The sequence below is a fragment of the Ipomoea triloba genome, chromosome 15, assembly GCF_003576645.1.
Source record: "Ipomoea triloba cultivar NCNSP0323 chromosome 15, ASM357664v1".
Lineage (NCBI taxonomy): Eukaryota > Viridiplantae > Streptophyta > Magnoliopsida > Solanales > Convolvulaceae > Ipomoea > Ipomoea triloba.
Window position 1 is genome coordinate 17,118,480 of NC_044930.1, and position 21,949 is coordinate 17,140,428.

The 21,949-nt window shown below is 36.0% G+C and overlaps 1 protein-coding gene and 1 non-coding gene across 3 annotated transcripts; one reads left to right on the top strand and one right to left on the bottom strand.

Annotated features, from left to right (window-relative positions):
- Nucleotides 1–336: 336 nt before the first annotated feature.
- LOC116006963 (CLP protease regulatory subunit CLPX2, mitochondrial) lies at nucleotides 337–6,755 on the top strand. Of its 2 annotated transcripts, XM_031247507.1 has the most exons (15): nucleotides 341–1,196; nucleotides 1,376–1,437; nucleotides 1,980–2,086; nucleotides 2,287–2,370; nucleotides 2,616–2,662; nucleotides 2,764–2,838; nucleotides 2,974–3,051; nucleotides 3,277–3,333; nucleotides 3,998–4,068; nucleotides 4,178–4,277; nucleotides 4,378–4,482; nucleotides 5,736–5,798; nucleotides 5,911–6,033; nucleotides 6,266–6,424; nucleotides 6,550–6,755. In XM_031247507.1, exons 1-15 carry the CDS (start codon nucleotides 435–437, stop codon nucleotides 6,622–6,624), a joined length of 1,968 nt encoding a protein of 655 aa, XP_031103367.1. In that variant the 5' UTR covers nucleotides 341–434; the 3' UTR covers nucleotides 6,625–6,755. The 2 variants fall into 2 exon arrangements, with proteins under 2 accessions (XP_031103368.1, XP_031103367.1); XM_031247508.1 differs by lacking the exons at nucleotides 5,736–5,798; nucleotides 5,911–6,033; nucleotides 6,266–6,424; nucleotides 6,550–6,755 and adding an exon at nucleotides 5,619–5,681 and having other exon boundaries at nucleotides 337–1,196.
- An 8,080-nt stretch (nucleotides 6,756–14,835) lies between these two features.
- TRNAR-CCG lies at nucleotides 14,836–14,908 on the bottom strand. Its single transcript has one exon. It is a non-coding gene; the product is annotated as a tRNA-Arg (tRNA).
- Between the last annotated feature and the right edge of the window lie 7,041 nt (nucleotides 14,909–21,949).

Consider the following 21,949-nt stretch of genomic DNA (forward strand, 5'->3'; position numbering starts at 1 on the left):
TTTTCCTCAAAAGTATTATATTTGCCCTTGTAAGTAAGAGACACTTGTCAACATTACTTATTATGAAAAATGTATTACTTTTTCTCTTATAAGTAACAAAAATTGTATTCTTGATTAGTGTTATATTTGAGCATATAAGTATGACATTTGCACATATAAGTATGACATTTGCATGGTACTTCGACCCGACCCGTCTCATAAACAAGGATTTGTAAAACGGTCTCACACAAGTGTGACTCTTTATTTAATTTGTGCTTGAAATGACTAGATTCCCAAAGGATCAACCATAGCTTTCGGCTCGTCAAATCTTGGGTTCATGCTAAATGCGTCGGGTCTCACATTGAAATTCCAATTATAACCCTTCCCTTTCTTGCTCTTCAGCTCAATAGCTGCAGCCTGCAAGCCAGAATCGAAGAGAAGACGAACAGAGAAAAATGTCTGCAATTTTTAGGTACAACAAAACAAAGCTCTGCCACCATTTCACTTTTAAAATTACCTTTCTCTCCTTCACTTCTTCCAAATTCTCCTCCAACTCCTCTTCCCTCACACCTCCTCTGAAACTCCCCTTCTTCTCAACCCCTAGCCGCCAGCATCTCCCTCCTCCGTCCACGATGCGGGTGATAGGGTTAGGGTTAGGGTTTCAGCGGAGGTGCAAATGGGAAGGGAGTTCCGACAACTACGACCATGTAAAAGCGGAGGTGAACTGCCCGCGCTGCTCTAAGCCCATGGCCGTGCTCTTCTCCAATCGACCTTTATCGATCACCGCCGGCGAGACCGGAATTTATCAGGCGGTTAATTTGTGCCCTCATTGCCGCACTGCGTTCTATTTCCGGCCTTCCAAGTTGGAGCCCTTGCAGGGGAATTTCATTGAGATTGGGCAGGTTAAGGGCGGGGTAGGGGAGAGGGAAAATAACGGTAACACGGCCGCTGGCAGCGAGAATGGAAAAACTGCGGGAAAGATTTGGGAGAAGTTGAGGACTTACAGTGGTAATAATAGTAGCAGTGATGTTGGGGAAAGTAGTAGTACTAGTGATAGTTGTAGTAGTAGCAGTAGTAGTGAGACTGAGGTGGAGGAGAGTATGGAGGGGTCTGTCGGTGAGTGGACTGGGTTAAATGTGGTGAAGAAGTTGCCAACTCCGAAAGAGATATGTAAAGGGCTTGATGAGTTTGTAGTTGGGCAAGAGAGAGCCAAGAAGGTGAGGATATATTGGTAGTATAATCTTGTAATGATTTGCTTATTATTGATTAGGTGCAGAGATTATCTAATCTTGATTCTTGAATGCAATGAATTTATCCCACTTACAAAGAAATATACTTTTGCTTGACTTTTCAATGGTTAGATATGATCTTATAGCTTTTAGTAAGCAATTTGCAGGTGCTGTCTGTGGCAGTTTACAATCACTACAAAAGAATATATGATGCCTCCTCAACCCAAACGTGAGTTGGATGTTCTCTTTTCCTATGGGAGACACTTTGTGGATACATTTAAAGATTTTTAATCATGAAAGCTTAATTAGACTGGAAATAGTATTTAAAACTAGTCTTCTGCAACCATGATAGAAAGTTTCTTGTCACTCAACAATGTCCTCCTAATTTGTGTGTATAAAAGTGATCTGTATGTTTGTAATAATGAAGTCCAAAGGGATTAGGATTCTGCTTTGATGTACTTCAAATTGTAATTCTTTTAATACACTCCATTTGTCTTTTTAATGAGTACTTGATTTTTTGAAGCCTAGTCCGCTTCGTTGTTCATCTCTTGGTTATGTTCCACTGTTCCCGCTCCTACATAGCGGATAATACACCACATTGTTATTCCCAGGATAACCTGGTTCCTTGAATTGAAATGTGATTTCTCTTTCACATGATAATTGATTGCTCGCATACCTTTCATCACTTATCATTAGCTATTTACCTTAAATGGTGGATTGATTTCAAGGATTCTACTAATACATTAGTACACTACTATACCATAATACCAGGGCAGGTGGAGAATCAGGCAAAACTGTAGATGAACAAGGAAACTTTGAAAGTGATTTTGTTGAGTTGGATAAGAGCAACGTGTTATTGATGGGTCCAACTGGCTCGGGTATAAGACTTAATCTTTTTAAACAGAGTATCTCTCTAATTTAAGCTCCAGTATCTGTATCTAATTCTCAACCTGGGTTTCTCCTGTAGTTCTAGTATGGTTTCTTCCATGAATCCATGTTTCAGTAAGAAATACAGAGTTGTTCATAATATATATCTTGGAATTTTAACTCTGTATAATTTTCATCAATGAAAGGACAGGCAAGACGTTACTTGCAAAGACACTAGCTCGTCTCGTAAATGTTCCTTTTGTCATTGCAGATGCAACAACATTGACACAGGCAGGTTTGCTGTAGCTTCACCTTTTTATAGCTATTTGTTATGAAACATTCAATTTGTTGGAGTGTGATATGTAATGATATGGCTTCTAATGTTGCATTCTGCTCTTATTTTGAATTTAAAGATGATGCATAAATGCTTTTGTTTTCTTCAGTTTCAAGAATCCTACATCAATGTCAACAGAGATTGACATGCAATTTTCATTGATCTTTTAATACTGCTAAGCCGAACTTCTCTTCAACTCTAGGCAGGTTATGTTGGAGAGGATGTGGAATCAATATTGTTTAAATTACTCATGGTATGCATAGTTTATTTTTTCATTCCTTTTCATGAAAGCTAAGAAGTTTCATATTACAAATTTTCATGTTTTTTTTTTGGGTTATATTTTTGTTCTCCCAGGCTGCAGACTTTGATGTAGAAGCAGCTGAGCATGGAATTGTGTATATTGATGAAGTTGATAAGATAACTAAGAAGGTTGCATAATATTACTATATACCTCCCACAATAAGATTGAGGGCCCCAATCTATTGTTTAATACTTCACTTTAAGTATTTATGACTTGAGTTATATGCTATCATAAATAAATATCGTTTCATATGATCTGTATAGGCTGAGAGCTTAAACATCGGCAGAGATGTAAGTGGGGAGGGTGTTCAACAGGGTCTGCTTAAAATGCTGGAAGGAACTGTAAGTTCAGTGAATTTGTCTTCTCTGTTCATTTTGAGTATCCTGTAGTCTTTAAAAATTCTAAGGAAGCATTGCTCTAGTTTCCATGCTGCAGTTCCTTTTAATTTTTTAAACTCATCTTGTTAAGGTATGAAATGTCCTACAAAGTGCCTGCTTGTTTAGCCTGGTTATTTATTTCTAATCAATTTCCTTGTTGATTGTTTTACATACATTATGTTGTCTCAGGTTGTAAATGTACCTGATAATAGAGCACGGAAACATTCTCGTGGTGACAGTATTCAGGTGTTGCATCTAGACCCATGAACCCATCTCCTCTTACTTTACTTCTGAAATTGCTTGCGAATGACAATTATGTGGTGCCATGGCTAGTCTAGTTCTCACTTTCAGCTCTTTGGATACCTGCACGCACTTGATTTATTTGAATTTTATCCCAATGGGATGTTATTCTGTCCATGATGTTTTATTACTGAGTATGACTTTGTGTGTGTGTGTGTGTGATGGGGGTAAATAGAAAAGTGAAAGGAAAATATTAATGTACAACTTATGTAATGCTGAAAAGATAAAATGGACTCGAGTTCCTTCTTTTTGTCCTCATGGCTGCACTGATACAATTTTCAACATATAGATTGCATCTGGATTGGGTCCATGAAAAGTACTTCATTCTGAAATGTGGAAGTACATATAACATATTTATACTAACTTGTCTCCAAATCCAACCTAAGCACAAGTAAAATTTAACAGAACAGAAGATTCATTTCTAAAGGTCCATAGCATCAGTGGTTTATGCTTCTTGATTGGGGAACCTCATATCTTCAGTATTATGGATATTTTGAAAGCCATCTTCAATTTTGTAGTTTGATGATACCAAAATCACACACTATTCTGTTATTGAATTCTCTGCAGTTTTTCATTGAAACCTATTGATTTTTAATGACTTTTTTGACAGATAGATACAAAAAATATCCTTTTTATTTGCGGTGGAGCTTTTATTGGACTGGAAAAGACAATTTCAGAGAGGTAGTACCATTATTTAAAAGTATTTTACTTGACCAGGTATATATACTGTGTTAAATGCACAGATATATCTCTACATGAATGGTTGACCTGATTATTATTTTTGTCCCAGGCGACAAGACTCTTCAATTGGGTTTGGAGCTCCAGTTCGTACAAATATGAGCCTTAGTGCACTTACAAATGCTGTAGTGGCATCATCATTGTTGGAATCTGTGAGGAGATTTCTCTTGATACCTAATATCTTTCACAATCAAAGCTTGTTAAACTGAGATGCATGGGGGATTTTCCTTATTGTGGTTCTTGAATTTTCAGGTAGAAAGTAATGATCTCACTGCATATGGCCTCATTCCTGAGTTTGTTGGACGATTTCCAATTTTTGTTAGTTTATCTGCTCTAGATGAAAACCAACTTGTTCAGGTTTGTTCTATGTTTTGAGCTTTTCCTCCCTATTTGTTTGTTATGTTTATTAGCTTTTAATGAGAGTTTTTTTTTTTTTCCTTTCAAAAAAAAAAAAAAATGAGAGTATTTTTTAGACTCCCAAAATAAAAGGCCATATAAGAGAACATCAGCCTTACATTCTGATTTCTGATGCGTCCCTATACAGCTCTGGATAAGCCAATTTGAAGAATAGTAATTTGGAATATGAAACTTAACAGGTTACATATTTGAAATGAAAAATTCAAAGTAAGATGCAAGTTGCACAAATTGAAGAAAATGACTGAATTAATTAAAGATGATTTGGTGTATTCAATGTAGGTCTATTGATTCCCCCCCTTATAAGGAGTAATGATAGTTATGGGAGATAGGTGACATTGCTAAGGCATGCATGCTAGTGGGTTTGAAAAGTGGATGGCATAGCTGACCTGACTATATTTGAATAAAGGGTGAGTTGTATTATCAACAGGTTAGCTTGAGCTGTGTTTTTGTGGATAAACAGGGCTTTATTAAATTCTCTTGGAGAAATGGACAAATGGTTCAATCTTGTGTTGTGGATAAGTTGGAAAGAAGCTAACATTGTTGTAAAGGGATCATAGCATAGGCTAAAATACACTTGCAGAGATTTCTTTTCTTTTGGTATATGTAAGAGTATAATACAGGTTTAGAATAGCTTATGAAGTTTTTAAGCTCTATGCAAATTTGTTTGTGTAAAGTCTTTTGTAGCACAAGCTTGATGTCACTGTTTTATTGCCTAATAAAAGTTTCACCAGTAGTTGAACTATCCTTGCTAATTGTGATTAGCTTGAATCAAGTATCAAGCTCTTAATTTGTGCCAACATATTACCTAGCAGAATTGCAAATAAAATCAATATATTAGGACATATATATAATACTTAATAGCAAAACTGTAATAGACAGTTTGCAGGAAATAATATTACTAAGCCCATATGGCATAAGACCCAAATTATCCTGACCTAACCCGTCTCACGGATTGAGACCGGTGTGATGGTCTCACAATTACAGGAGAATTTGCCTAACATTTATGGGCAGTTGTTCTAAAAACAGACAAATCTATGTGAATTCACTTTGTTTTTGTGCCTTATCATCTGTATCAGGAACTTCTGGAGCAGAGAAGGGGTTAAAAACAGAAGAAAGCTGATCATAATCAAATATATTTGTTTTCCTTTGGCTTTTTTCTTTAAGATGGATTGTTAATATATTCATTCTTGCAGGTTCTTATGAAGCCCAAAAATGCTCTTTGCAAACAGTACAAGAGAATGTTTGCTTTGAATAATGTAAGGTTTTGCTGCAGATACAAAGACCATATTGTATTTCAGTAACTATAAGTAGGGGGTGGAGTACAGAAAAGAAATGTTTTCATGAAACGACTTTGATTCTATGTTACAGGTCAAGCTTCATTTTACTGATAATGCATTGAAAATGATTGCGAAGAAAGCGATAGCAAAAAGCACTGGTGCACGTGGTTTAAGATCTATCTTAGAAAGTATTCTGACTGAAGCCATGTTTGAGGTATGATATGGGCTTCCTAATTTCATTGAACCTTATTTTGGAGAAGTTGATATACCTTTTCAGATACCTGATGTCCTTATCTCCATTGAGCTTCAATTTTATCGGCATTCAGCTAATAAATTTCAAGTTGTATAGCACACTGATTGAAACTCTTTCTCATTGACATGAAAAATCTTGAAATTGACTAATTGTAATACATTATTAAACATGAAACACTTGATCTTGTATACAGGTTCCAGATGCCAGACCAGGAAATGATGGTGTTGATATGGTCTTGGTTGATGAAGAGGCTGTGGGATCACTTGACACTCCTGGGTGTGGAGCAAAAATTCTTCATGGAAATGCTGGGTCGGAGAGACTTTCTTCAGCGATGACATCAACCGATAAAGCAGTATGTTTTTTCCTCTACTAATTTAGTTAACCCCTAAGCTCAATTGACTGATATCTGAGAACAATAGGAGATCAGTTTTATGCCCTCAAGAGGGCTTGTGCTAAAGGGTGTGAATTCTTTTTCAGGAAAAGAATGAAGAACCGCTGAAGGGAGACATGGATGGAGACTGTGAGGTTGCATCAAGAGCCTTGAGCTTGTAATTTTTATTTTTGAATTTTTTGTACATAAAGAGAAGAATTGTAAAAGAGAAATATAAGCATCAACCTCTTGTTTTACAAGGAAATAAGGAAGAGAAGGCCTTTGTGAAAATTTGATATCACAGGCATACATACATGCTCATTGGCTTTGATTGAATTTGATTTGGAAGGGATGTATGTGTAACGCCTGGGGATTGAAATCCAAAAAGAACAGAAAACTGGGGCTAAAGAATTTAAGAAATGAAGAAAGATGCAGAGATCCAAAAGAAACAGAAAACTGGGGCTAAAGAATGGCAAATTATAATGTGGATCATTATAAATGTTCATTTTTAATACATTGAAGGTGCATTATTTGAGTATCAAAGTTTTATTATACTGAATATTCAGTAGTCAAATAATGTTATCTTCAAAAAATAACATTTAGTGTATTAAAAATGTATCTTTAATATATTAAAAATTTATTACTATGTATATGTTAATGATTTACTTTACTATGTGGACCATGGTCCATGGTATAATGATTGGTTAAAGAATTGAAAAATAAAAAAGAAAGTTCCCGATGGAGAAACTTTAGCAATGCTTCTTAAGTGGACCATGACCTAAATTAACGTCATTCCTTTATTTATTTTTAATAAAGAGACGGCATTGTCAACGAAACTTGTAAAACATGTGCGTGATGTGTATATTTTTTAAGTATAAAAGCTAAAAATTGACATCTGACCTCTACACGACGTGATTGCTTCTTCTTCAACTCCACTGCTATAAATCTATAATTGTGATTACCTGCTTTTCTGACTCCATTGTTGCAATCATGAAGCTTCATAAGGTCATAATATCGCCATTCTATACACATCCCTTGCTAAAATGTATTCAAACAATATACATAAAAGTACAGTTTTTACATAGGGTTTAGACTCGTTGCTAGGAAGTATTCAAATAGAAATGAACCCAAATAATGTTGTATGTTGTTCCACTAAAAGATGAACCTCCAATTGTTTGAAAGTGTACCTTAAAAAGAAAGATAAACTTCATTATTTTAATGTATGCCAAATTTTTACTCCGTATTATATGTATGCATAAAGTTTATTATTTTAATGCATACAATACATTATTTATGTGCATAATATTATTTCTATGCACATATTTCACTATTTGATTTGTACAAAATGATTGAAGATGTATTATTTTTATGTATACGGTACATTATATATATGCATAATGTACATTATTTGAATATGTACAATATGGTATGAAAACATATGAGTTTGCAATTTGTGTACAAAATATACATTATTTTGTGTGCATAAAGTTCACTATTTGATCATATACAAACTGATTGAATGTACATTATTTGTATGTATAATATACACTAGTATAATATGTATTTAAGGTTTATTATTTAAGCATGTATATTCTAGGTTCATGTATGTTGTACATAAGGTTCATTATTTATTAAATATTTTTTTTTTATTTCTTTGTAGAGCATGACAAAATTTTTATTTTTTATTTGGTGAAGAGCATGACTGAATTTATGTGTTAACTCCACCCCACTCTACTTAGAAATATGATATTTAGTAAAAAATACTGTGAATGTTTTATATATGTTACTAACATGCTAATTCAAGAAAATGTCTAATAGCGATCGAGGACCTGGATCTGGCACTTTAAGAAGTAAAGAAAACTTACATAAAGAGAAAAAGAACAAGGATGAGGGTGAAGGCACATCAGGTGATGTCATGGAACAACAGAAAAGGAAGAAATATGAGGAAGGAAGCAAACACTGATAAGATCGAAGATGAAGCATAAGGAAGATGAGGCTGATGAATAGAATGGAGAGGGAGAGAGTGGTGAAGAGCAAGTTGGACATCAGGCTGGCCTCCAAATCACTTGTTAAAATGAGGATGTCACTACTGGAATTGCAACGATTGGTTGGTAAGCTGACTAAAGGCTAAAAGAATGCTATACTATTAGATGGATTAGCTTGGGTTCATTGTTGCAGTTTGATGTTATTAATAGAAGATGACGTTGAGGGCACGTTAGACCTTTCAAAATGTCAAGTTGAAGGCAATAACTTCAATGCCGTACACCAACTTGTTGCTTGAATGGAGGACACGTTTGGCCTGGGGTCACATACAACTTACTCTCCACTGATAAAAATAGTCTGATCTTTAATTTGATATGAAAGAACATTGTGACATGTTCAAGAGGAATTTCATTGTTTTTGTGGTTTCATGCTTGTTTAAAGGGTATAAGAATAGAATTACCAACTTAAAGGTGTTGTACTCTATACTACTAGAAGTCAACCAAATAAAAAATTTGAATTTCTGTGAATACATTTTCACATCTCTAATCGAGTGGTAGAAGAAAAGGCCAACTTCTTTTTTACATTGGTAATACTTCCAATCCAATATAAACTTATTATATGTGTATTATTTTGATATATTTTTTGCTTTCGATTTCATACTTTTGACATGCTACAATTTGGACTATAGAGGTGGCGAGAAAGAGATTTGTAGACAAATTAAAAGAAAGCCAGTGAATATGGCAAGGGTATTAAAGTCTTGAAGAGATTTGCAAAGCCATCGGTTGAGAATTGAAGGAGAAGGAGAATGCCTAAATAGATGGGGTGTGGGTGAAAAGGTTGTGGTGAATGATGTTGAGAAGGTCTCAACCGTACGTGTTAAAGAAATTGATGGCTACAATAGTTGAACTTGCATGGAGAGGTGATGGCCTAGCAGGTTGGAAACAAGTAGGCATGAAATTCTCAAACAAGCTGCTAGGCTACATCATTATTAGAGGATGATCGATGATGTGTTCAATGACGAAAATTTTAATTTATTGCAACAATTACAGAGCTTGAGGAAGCCTTCACCAAATTAGGACCTTGGATTAACACCTATCCCACAAGAAGAAGTTGAGAAGGATACCGATACCAACACCACCACCACACTACCTCAACAAACCACCATAGTGCTTAAAGAGACTACAACACCCCGTCACAGGAAAAAAACTTTTCTTCACAAACCTTATAGTACCTTTCTTTTTAAAGGATAAATAATTTACATTATACATAAAAATAGTAAACATTCAATCAGGAATATGTTATTGTTTTGCATTTAATTTTGAAATACAAATAGTGTACCTTATGCATACAAATAGTGAAGTTTCAGCTAGGTTCATGTTATTGTCTTACATTTTTAAATAATGTACCTTATGTATATAAACTAGTTTTTTTCTACGCGCTTTGTGCGAAGACTTGTGCCCAGTATTTAAACCCAATTAGTAAATCATTTTAAAATAAATATAATGCGTTTTTTTTTTTTTTGAGTTGTCGAAATTTCATAGATATTTTAGTAAATTTTTTGTTGTGTATGTATTTGAAATTAACACAAGAAATTCAAATTCATTATGATAATATATTCCACTGTAATTTTAAGGGTACTCAACGTTGTATTACAACTTTTTTGTTTTTGAAAATGAATAAAATTTGTTTAAATGTAGTCTTCTTCTAATTAGAGATATATCCCTTATAAATTCATATTCATATATGGATATACATAATACTTGATTTTAAATATCTCAATTCAACAACTTTCACAAATTGATATCTAAAATTCCTGTCTCAATTCAACTGCAAATACATTATGTTGTTGCTCATTTATAATATTAATATTTTCTAAAAATAATAGTGCGCGCGCGCGCGCACACACACACACATATATATATATATATATATAATATTTATTTATAATTGTAGAATTCATATTAATATTATTGAAGTAAGAATTATAGAAATAATAAATTACTAAATATAACTATGGTAATATTTAATTAAAATCTAAATGAATTCAAACTTACCATTGAAGAATGTAAGAAAAAAATATTGTGTGTGCATGTGCATGGTAATTATAGTGTGAAAAGATAACAAAAGTTATAACGGTAGGGACATTTTTGTCCAAAACATTATGTAGTACAACTTTTATAGCATAAGGTACAACAAAAATTAACAGAAAAAACAGACATAAACCAATGGTATAACCTGGATTGAAACTTATTATGTTTTTTGATAGTGAACCTTCAATTATGAATATATTATTGTTTTGCATGTTCAAATAATGAACTTTAGCTTATGAGTACAAATAATCTACCTTATATATATAGAAAATGAATCTTGTGTAATTGTACAGGTGAACTTTTAAAGCCTTATTAGTTTATTGTTGCAGTGTGATGGAATATTTGAGTCCGATGTTGACGATGCCCAGTACAGGAAGAGGGATCAAAGAAAATTCAAAAACCACCTCTACCGTTGAGATTTCCGTATTGGCCAAATTATAATGAACAACTCGGTAATGTGAATGAGAATGAGAAATTATTGTCAAATTATGCTTTCATGGACCCAAATGAAGAGCATCGAAAAGAGTATGTTTAAACTTTAATTATGCTAAATACTAATTTCTAACTTTAATTTGAATTAACTGTCCATTTTCTTGCAGAGAGCTACTTTTTGCATATGAAGAGAACTATATTGCCAGGGACTAGTTCTAGACTTTAAGGGGTTGTGAAGTAGATACGCAAACACACACATACTAGATAATATGATTGTGTAATCCAATGTTGTGGATTGTGCATCCCATTTGTGTGGGTTGTGTAACATATTTTCAATTTTATTTGTTCTCTGTCCAACTGGGGATAAGATCACGGGACATTTCATCAATGGGTTCAATAGACTTGTGGGTCCAACGAGTCTATTAAACCCGCTGGGGAGCTTGTGCTTGCCTGTGTTGATCATGCAATCCGTTGTGGTGTAGTGTGTAACCCGTTGTTGTGTGTTGTGCAACGTATTTTCAAGATTAATTATTGAGCTCCTAATTTATTGATTTGCCTTTACTTAGTTGTTAAGATGTTCATGTGCGCCTAAAATTTTGGAAATTAGCCACAAATTTGGGATCAACATTTGGCTATTGATCTTGCAAAATCTATTGTCAATATTAGTGCATAGTTCTCACATGGGACTAGTTCTCATGTGATCATTCCATCCATATATATATATATATATATATATAGGGAAGGGTTCTCATGCGGTTGTGCGGTTACGCACCTTAAGCATTATAATGACGCACCTTAAGTACACAGATCACGCACCTTAAGCACACAAACAAAGTACCTTAAAAACACAAATCACGCGCACCTAAAGCTTTAGGCCGACGCACCTTAAGTAAACAAACCACGCACCTAAGGTTTTAAAATGGTGCACCTTAAGTTTCAACAACTCACGCACCTTAAGTATACAAATCATGTACCTTAAGAAGGAAAACAACACACCTTAAGAAGAAAAACCATGTACCTTAAGCTTTAGGTTCACTCCCCTTAAGTTTCAACACTGACGCACCTTAAGCATACAAACCACGCACCTTAAGAAAGGAAATCACGCACCTTAAGAAAGAAAATTACGCACTTAGAGCAACCGCACCAGAAAAGGTTAACCGCATGAGAAATCATATATATATATATATATATATATGTTAGTATGTGTTCTATTTTATACCTAATATATTTTTATATTTACAATATAAACTCAAGTATATATAATTATCAAACTCTAATCCTCCACTTCCAAAATTTCATTCTAAAATCTGATTCAATTATAGACATTGCTGTTAATCCTGTTATAAGTTTTCTTATTGTTAATTGTTTATTAATTGTTCTTACTGTTATAATATTTTATGAAGTGTGACAAGTTAATTATGTTAGTTGATTATTAACTATTTATGAGATTATATAAGATGACAAGCAATAATACAATTAAATTTATTCCTAAACAAGTTAAAGTTGTGACTTGTTTTATTTCATTTTATCTTTCAATGTTATTATGCTTGCATTGTGGTGATATATTTATGCAGTTATGTATTAGTTTTGTATTAGGTATATTTCTTAAGTTATTTAGAAATACTTATTAAAATTTTTAAAAAGACTTAACAGTAGGCTTTAAATAGGCTCAAAGTTGGACTTACTTTGAAGCCTTTTTAATGGCCTACATATTAAATATGATTTTAAAGAGGTTCCAGGCCCAGGCTAACTGTAGGCTCAAGCTTGAGCCTAACAAAAAGCCTACATACAGGCTTAGGCCCAGACCATTGCCTTAGATTTTTGTAACAAGCCTAGACCTAATTTTTCAAAGCTTGGCTCGGCTAGGCCTATTTCCATCCCTAGTGACAACTGATCAATTAAATGACTATCTCACTGCCCATTAGTTTATCTACACTAATGACATTCCTTTGTCGGCTTCCCACATAACCACCTACAGCTCTTGTTGCTCAACATGGACCATCTGTCGCCTCACGACTAAAGCAACATGATTAGAAACCTCGTGGTCGTAGTTATGGACATATAGGAGGTCGAGGCCACGATCGTGGCATAGCTATGTTCAAAAGTGCCATATTTGTGAAAATTTTGGTCATACTACTGTACAGTGCTATAGGACGTATTCGGGGGCACCCAACCCTCAAGCACACATGACTTTTTCTAATGATCTAGCTGCTGCAACATTCTCTTAGAATTGGTTCCTAGACATTGGTGTTACCCAGCATGCCACTCTAGATTCCTCCCTACTGCAATGAGTATAAGAACATACAGGGAATGACGCTCTTTGAGTTGGTAATGACGTAGGTTTGAATATTTCTAGTATTTGGCACACTTCTATATCATCTCCTTCACATGTCCTACAATTACAAAATGTATTACACGTTCCTACCGTAACCAACTCTCTCGTATTTGTCAAATGTTTCATCACTAATAATAATGTCTTCTTTGAGTTTCACCTCTCTTTTTTTTTTTTTTTTTTTTTTTTTTTTTTTTTCTCTCTCTCTCTCTCTCTCTCTCTCTCTCTCTCTAAAAGATCGCGAGACCAACCACATTCTTCTTAAGGGAGAAAGCTCGAGGTGTACTTCATAAACACAATTGATCAATAATAAAAACTCTCTATTGAAGTTCTTGTTCTCATCATCTAAAGATAACATGGGAGGTGGATATATCCATATAGAGCTTGAAAAGGAATGGACTGTAGTGCGTTGTGGAAGTTGGCAAATTATAACATGGACAAGGGTCCACCTTAATTCAAAATGACATTTAAATTATGTGCCTATAGTTAAAATATTATATTCTTGCCCAAATTCTGTACTTATAAATAAATTGAAGACAAATAATATGTTAACTATATGCACATCATTTATTAATTAACTACATACACATAATATGTTAACTACATGTACAGAATATGTTAATTGTAGCAAACACAAAATATTATTTAAAAGTACAATATATGTTACAAATAATTTGAATGTCGTTTTAAATCATGATCTATAATAAACCCTGGTCCATGATATAACAATTGGTAGAAGTTGGTGTTATACCAATACTCCGCAAAAATTAACCTTTTGGCTCAATCTTTTGGTGTATGAAATATCATGCATCTTAGGTAAGCTTAACTTCACCTGTAATTGTTTAAAAGGTCTTTGCCAACATTTTCTCACAAAGACCTTATCTGATCTCTATCAGAAGCTATGTTTTGTGGCAGTCTATGAAATTTGTAAATCTTTTCCATGAATGAATCTTTTCTTTCTCTTTTGGTGAAAGGAAACCAAATATATTAAGCATCAAGGATCAAATGTTGAATACAAGTAAAATAATAATAATATATAAAACTAACTACTAGGATCAAACTGTGAACTCACTTCTCCAGTTAAAGCATGAGTCAACTTATTCTCTGATCTGCGAATAAATCGAAAAGACACTGTATCAAAGTGTCGTTTTAACTTTTAACCTTTGACACTACCCAATAACACAACTAGTGTAGGAAAAGTTTATAGATACCTCCCACATCAAGCAAACCATTTGACAATCAGAGAACACGAGTACCCGCCGCCACCCACATTCCATGAATGAATCTGTTATTCCCTAAAAAAAAAAAAGAAAAAAAAATCTGTTATTGCCTCTACTTTGAAAGAATGGGGCATGGCAATAAAATTTGCATACTTATACAGGTTTAAGCTTGTTTTGGAATAAAGAGTGGCTGAAACAATCTAGGGCTCAAAACATGTTCTTAATTGCATCTCTAGCCCCCCATTAAAATAATTGTTTTAAGTCTCTCATATGTGACCCTACTGGCCTGAATGACCCCCACCTTGGCGCTCTGTAAGATAATTAATAAAATTGATCCGTTCACGGTGGGACTCGAACCCACAGTCTCCCGCTCCGGAGGCGAGCGCCTTATCCATTAGGCCACGCGAACATCTTGTTATTTTTTTCTTTAGTTATATTATATAACGCTTTACCAACCCTATTTTCAAGCCTATATTACCGTACTAATTTTTGGTTCTAAAAGGAATTCGAGACTCAGTTCTAATTATGAAATTTCTTCCCAGTAAATAACGGTAAATTATGCTATGAACCCAGATCCATGTTCACAATTTAAAAATTCTATGTTTACAATTTTAGAGCTCTATGTTCATAATTTTAGAATTTTATATTCAAAATTTTAGAATTATATATACGAAATTACATTACTCAATATTCACAATTTTGTTATATAGATTCAAAAATTGTGTTATATTATTGAATATAGAGTTATTAAATTGTGAATATAAAATTTTGAAATTGTGAACATAGAGTTATGAAATTGTGAACATATAATTCTGAAATTGTGAATATAGAGTTCAAAATTGTGAATATAGAGTTCAAAAAGTTGTGAACATAAAGTTTTAAAATTATGAACATAGAATACTAAAATTGTGAAGTTGGACATGGGTCCACATTGCAAGGTGGACCCAGGTTCATGGCATAAGAGCATCCATATCAGTTGTGGTTTTTGAGAAGTTTTTTCAGGTATAACTAGGAAAGAGAATATGGGAGGAGATGAAAAAGAAAAAAGAAAAAAAGAAAAAAGAAAAACACACTTGTCAACAGAAAGAAATAAAAAATAAAAGAGGTTTACGTGCCCTCTGGGCGCCCAATTTGAGATTAACGCGCAAGGCCACAACTTTTAAAACTATTTCTCTCTCCATTGGGCCCCACAAAGAACCTATTTCCCTGCAAATACATTTTACTCTCTCTCCTCTCTCCTCCAAATCATCATCTCTCTCATCCATATCATCAAATAAACAAACAAAAAACCATTGATAAGGATGCTCTAACAACCAGTAAATAACACCTTCATTTCTCAGTTGCATTGATGGTTGACAAATATTCTTTTTCATAAATAGATATTCTCAAATGTTTCTCTAATCCGAAAGCTTTACTGAAGTAGGCCACAACTCTACCCTCATGCATTATATTAGCACTGCTCCCATTCAATTCCTTAATAAAAAGCATCTAATCTGCTTCAATAATGAATAGTTTCTGAGAATCTGGCATAGTCAGAACCAGCAGGGTAGTGCAAGAGAGCTTTCAATTCTTTACGTTTTCAAATGCCTCTTTTTTTTTCTAGACCCCACTCAAAAGCATTCTTCTCTAGCTAACATATTGCATTCCTTAGAGGTTTACTTATTATTCTATAGCCCTTGAAAATTTTTCTCTTGTAATATCCAGAAAGTCCAAGAATTCCCTTAAAGCTTTAATAGTTTGGGGCTTTGGCCATGACCTTACTGCCTCCAATTTAGCATAAATCATGTGCCCTAGATATTCCACTTGTTCCTTAGCAAAAGATATATTGATTTTCTGTCATGGTTTGCAGAACCTCTCATTGTGAAGCCTCTTTCAAGTTGAGCTCATTAACTAGCTAGGCATATCATTATATTTAAGCTTTTACCCTCTTGCCATCTTTCACAGATAAAATTCCTATGGGTCTTGTGTATAACTATGTCGAGCACCATATCACACCCCCGGCCCCCTAACCTCAACAATATCAAATCCTTCTCAAACTTCTCAGTGGATCTTTCACTTGAAATCCTTGCATACCATATTATCACAAAAGCTTAGCTTTTTCCCATTGGCCACTATCACTAAGAGTGGTTTAGCTTTCTTAATCCCTTTTCTTAGTTTACTCACAAAATAGGGATCCAGAAAACTGTCTACGAACGAGTATGGTGATTTACTTCCTAACTATCTATAGTTCCCGATAGCTTGATGGTGTGCATTGCTTCACCAATGTAACAATATAATCATAACACTGCACACAGAGACACTACTTCGCGTGTTCTCCTTCCTCTTGCTGAAACTCCTTTTCTTGTGATGGTTCCTCAGCTATTTCAAAGTCCTCCTCCTCCACATTACCTTCAATAACATTGAGGACTTTAGCTTTACACCGTTGGCCTGGCTGCCACTTTTCATGACAGTAAAAACACACAACTTAACCTTTGTTCCTTGGCTTTAGCCATGCATGCCTATTCTCTTGGGATTTGCATTCCTAATCCCATTCTGCCAAAGGTTCTGCACTCTTAGTGTTTCATTGTTGGATGGTGAGGGAAACCCACAACCCATTTAAATGTGAGTAAAAGTGAACCGCACTTTGACCCTAGCCAACAAAGGGGACAAGGATTCAAACTCGTGACCTTGCCTAGAGGTTTAGATAGATTAGGTCCTCTAGGGAAAAAAATCAGGAGCTTTAGCTTCATTCCTTGCTCTTGGCTAACCATATAGCCTCCTCCAACGTTCCAGGCTTGGAAGTTCTCACAAATTAAATTAAGAGAAAATTGTCATTTTAGTCTACTGACTATAGGGGTCCTGTTAATTGTAGTCCACGACTTTCAAAAGTGTTAATTGCATACCTTGACTATTCAATTTTTATCAATTTTTGTAACTCCGGCCAAATTTTGTCAAGGGTTAAAATAATGGGGGTGTAAAAGTAATTTCACAGTGTTTTTCTTCTCCGGCTAGGCATCTTCTTCGACGGCAGACCAGGCAACCATGGATTGTGTACAGAGTTTAAATTAAATCTTGTAAATCTTGTAAAGCTTCTAATGCCAACCCAAAAAACTTCTCCGCAAAATGGCTTCTTCTCCGGCAGATTTGATATGACGCCGCGAAGAAGGGGAGGGAGGGAATGAAAGTTGGTGATTGTCGTCGATCCACCACAGCTCAACACCATCGCCGCTCTCATTCGCCGCTGACCGCTACAGATCTGCTTCAACTGCCGGACTACCCACCGGAGATAGAAGGTCGCGGGTCGTTGCCACAGGTTGCTGGTCTGCTGCGGTCGCTGAAGGAGCTTCTTCTGGTACTCCGCCGTCGCATCACGGCGTCGAACTACATCTTCACTTGCGAAACTGATACATTGACGCAGGTTATGCAGAAATTGGTGGCTACGCCGCCTGCTGCGACGGTGGCGGCGGAGGGCTTCCCTGCGGCGAACTTAAGGTAAATGGTGTAGCAGGAGACCGGCGTGAGATGGCTTCGTAAACGGAGGAAGAACATATGGCTTCACCAGAGACAAATCCATGGTTGCCTGGTCTGCCATCGAAGAAGATGCCTAGCCGGAGAAGAAAAACAATGTGAAATGACTTTTATGCCCCCATTATTTTAACCTCCAGCGAAATTTGGCCTGCAATTTAGCCGAAGTGACTAAAATTGATAAAAATTGAATAGTCATGGTATGCAATTAACACTTTTGAAAGTCGTGGACTGCAATTAACAGGACCTCTATAGTCAGTAAACTAAACTGACAATTTTCTCTTAAATTAAAGCACCTGGTTGCCTACTTAAGTATCCACACGCACATAATGATTGAGAAAATAATTATCGGTAACATATGGATGTTCTTGAATTGTAGCATCTACCCTCTCATTTCTTCATATGTTCAATTCGATCTAGTAAATTCTTCTTACACTTCCATCCCCATTGCTTTAAGGCAGTAAATTCAATTCTTGCTCAACAAATGCATATATATTTGCTGCCAAACCTCCTACAGACCGCTTGAGATCGAGAATTGTCTCCAAACAAACCCCCTCGCAAATTACTTACATAACTTACCCCCACCTTTCCATTCAGATACAAAGTCAAATAGTCTAAGTGTGCAGGAGTAGTACGTTTGAGAGATTATGAAGAAATTTTCACACTTTTTTATCCATAACCTAGGATAAACATAATCGAAATCTGGAAATTCAAGTTTAGGCCCACCTCGCAATTTGGAGTTGTGGTTGAAGTTCATTTTGGACATTCATATATATTAACAACAGGGTTCAAAAAGAAATAGATAGAAGTTCAGAGAGCATTGATAGAGGTAGATGGAACACGTATCCGACTCTCTCTCTGAAATGTCCTCACCGACGGCGACTTCTCGATCCCTGGAAGAACCAGATTTACTACAAAGAAGCACGAAGAAGTCCAAAAGAAACTAGGGCTCAATGGAAAACAATACGCTGGTACCGCTGGAGGAGATAGTTCAAGAAACGCCGTAGGCAGTGGGGTTAATGTCCCTAGAATCCGTCCAATGGAAAACCCCGGTGGAAACCCCCAATCAAGCATGGAACAAGAAAGAATAGAACGAACCTGTGGAGATGGAGTATGGTTTGAACGACGATATTGTCGATGGATCTAAGAAAGATCTGAAGTGCCCAATTATTCCGGTGACCAAGGAGGAGAAAGAAAGGCTGCGCCGACCATGGAGAAGGTCTCTCATTATTAAGCTCTTGGGAAGGAAGGTTAGTTATTGCTATCTTCTACAAAAACTAAAAAGAATGTGGAATCTTGATGCTAGCTTCGAGCTTATCGCCCTCGATTAGGATCTTTTCCTGGCCAAATTCGAGTCACTTCGGGACTACGATTACGCGAAATTCTTAGGGCCATGGGTTATCATGGATCACTACTTAGTAGTGCAGGAATGGAGACCTAATTTCAACCCTAGAATTAACAATGTGCATAAACTACTAGTCTGGGTCAGATTTCCTACTCTGCCTCGTATTCGAACTTCACAACAACAGGGGAACATAGACTATAGGGTGAAGGAAGGAATCTCGAGAACAACCTTAAACCAAGGGATTACGCGACAGACACATATAGCTACTTCAGGTACATCAAGGGGGAGAGGTGGTCGTGGAGGTACCCCAAGAAGAGCAGCAGCGCAGTCGAAGCATACTGTTGTTCGTGGGTCCAATAGGGGAAAGCATATCACAGGCACAGTAGTCCACCACGCAAATTATCAGCCGGAGTCATCCTATATGGAAGAATTTGGATATAATTACAAGGAAGATCTGCCGGGCATTGTCAAGGTTTTCACCAATCCTGTTTTTTAAATTGGCGAAGCCATGCAAGATGCGGATCAACTTGATGGATAGAATGTCCCTGGGGCAGATGGCAACATGCGCTCCTGAGCGCGGTTTATCTTTTTTGATAATTATCAATGAATTTAATGATATGGAATTATCAATTAAGGTGCTGCCTCGGCTCCATTTCGGCGCACCTTGAAGCAATTTTGCGAAGAGTATTCCCATTCCATTGTCTGTTTACTAGAACCAAAAGTTTCCGGTTCGCAAGCAAATAAGATTTGCTCTAGTTTTGGGTTTGACGAGTGGGTCCGAGTTGAAGGCGTTGGCTTCTCCGGAGGCATTTGGATCATCTGACAAGAGTCCACCTCTATCAGAATATTACCCACACACCCTCAATTTATAAATTTGTTTGTGGAAAATGACAATGAGCCTCCATGGGTTTTGTCTGTGGTAGGGAAGTCCCAATATGTCCTTGCGTAGGATTCTATTTACTGAACTTACTTCTTCTGCTTTTACTAACCAGGTTCAATGGCTTATATGTGGGAACTTCAACTCTGTTACATGTTGATCAGTAACCCAGAATGCTTTAATACAACAAGATGTTCTGATTTTAATCAATGGATATTCAGAGAAGGGTTGATAGATCTAAGCTTTGCTGGTTCAAGATTTACATGGACGCGAGGAATTGATTCATCATCTTACAAAGGTGCTCGCTTGGAGAGAGCTCTAAGCAACATTGATTGGAGAGTCAAATTCCCGGAAGCCAAAGTACAACACTTACCTATGGTGGAGTCCGACCATTCCCCCTTGTTAATCACGCTAAACCCAGCTTTGAATACAGAAAGGCCCAGAAGCTTCAAGTTTAATTTAGCCTGGACTACTCACCCTAAGTTCATCTCTCATATGTAGCAAATCTAGAATCCAGATTCTGACCTAAAAGCTAATAAAGCCTATGCGGCAGAATCTTTATTAGCTTGGAATATGAACACATTTGGGAACATCTTTTAAAGGAAAAAGCACCTCATCGCAAGAATTAGTGGAGTCCAAAAAAGCTTAGCCCTATACCCTCGATCAGACCTTATCAGATTAGACAAGAGATTACGTAAGCAACTAGAGGAAGTCTTATACCAGGAAGAGCTAGAATGGTTTCAGCGTTCAAGGGAGGAATGGATTACATTAGGTGAACGCAATACTCGCTATTATCACATAGCCACATCAGTAAAGAAAGATGCAACCAAGATCAAAACCTTGAAATCGGATGAAGGAGTCTGGATCACATATGAACAATTACTAGCAGACCATGTTCAAAATTATTTCATGAAACTTTTTTCAAAAGATCAGACATGCGTTGTAGAAGGTATGCCTCATGGTCAGTTTCCAGTTCTCAATGATCAAGAGTGGCAGTGGGTGAATAACCCATTCTATGAGGAAGAAGTTAAGCAAGCCCTTTTTGATATGGAAGACTATAAGGCTCCTAGACCTGATGGTTTTAATGCTAGCTTCTACAAAAAAATCTTGGGAGGTTGTGGGAAAAAGTCTTTCAGAGTTTGCACTAAACTTTTTCAACAATGGCAAATTACCTCCTGGGACAAATGACACACTGATCACACTAATTCCTAACGTTCATCCTCCAGAAACAGTGAAACAATTAAGGCCTATAGGTTTGTCTAACGTTTCCTACAAGTTGTTGACTAAAGCTATGGCAACAAGACTCAAAAGAGTTTCCCAAAAGCTAATAGGACCTCATCAAACTAGCTTTGTCCCAGGCAAACAAATAACGGATAACATCATAGTTTTTCAAGAAGTATTAAACTCCACGAGGTCGAAAAAAAAGTGAGATAGGATGGATGATCTTGAAAATAGACTTAGAGAAGGCCTATGATAGGATCTCTTAGAGCTTTATTGAGGACACATTGGAAGATATAGGGTTCAATCATAGTTGGAGAAGAAATATCATGGAATGTGTAAGAACCCCAAGGCTGGCGGTAAGCTGGAATGGTCAACAGTCAGAATGGTTCCAGCCAAGAAGAGGAGTCAGACAGGGAGACCCTATCTCACCCTTATTCTTTGTTCTTTGTATTGAACGATTAAGTCACATCATTAATCTGTCTATTAACAATGGAAGATGGAAA

Bases quoted from the DNA above. Each gene is read 5' to 3' on its own strand.
- LOC116006963 (XM_031247507.1), top strand. From the start codon at position 435: ATGTCTGCAATTTTTAGGTACAACAAAACAAAGCTCTGCCACCATTTC. The intron at 4,069-4,177 runs GTAGTACCATTA...TTTTTGTCCCAG, and splicing joins GAAAAGACAATTTCAGAGAG to GCGACAAGACTCTTCAATTG. The intron at 4,483-5,735 runs GTTTGTTCTATG...TCATTCTTGCAG, and splicing joins ATGAAAACCAACTTGTTCAG to GTTCTTATGAAGCCCAAAAA.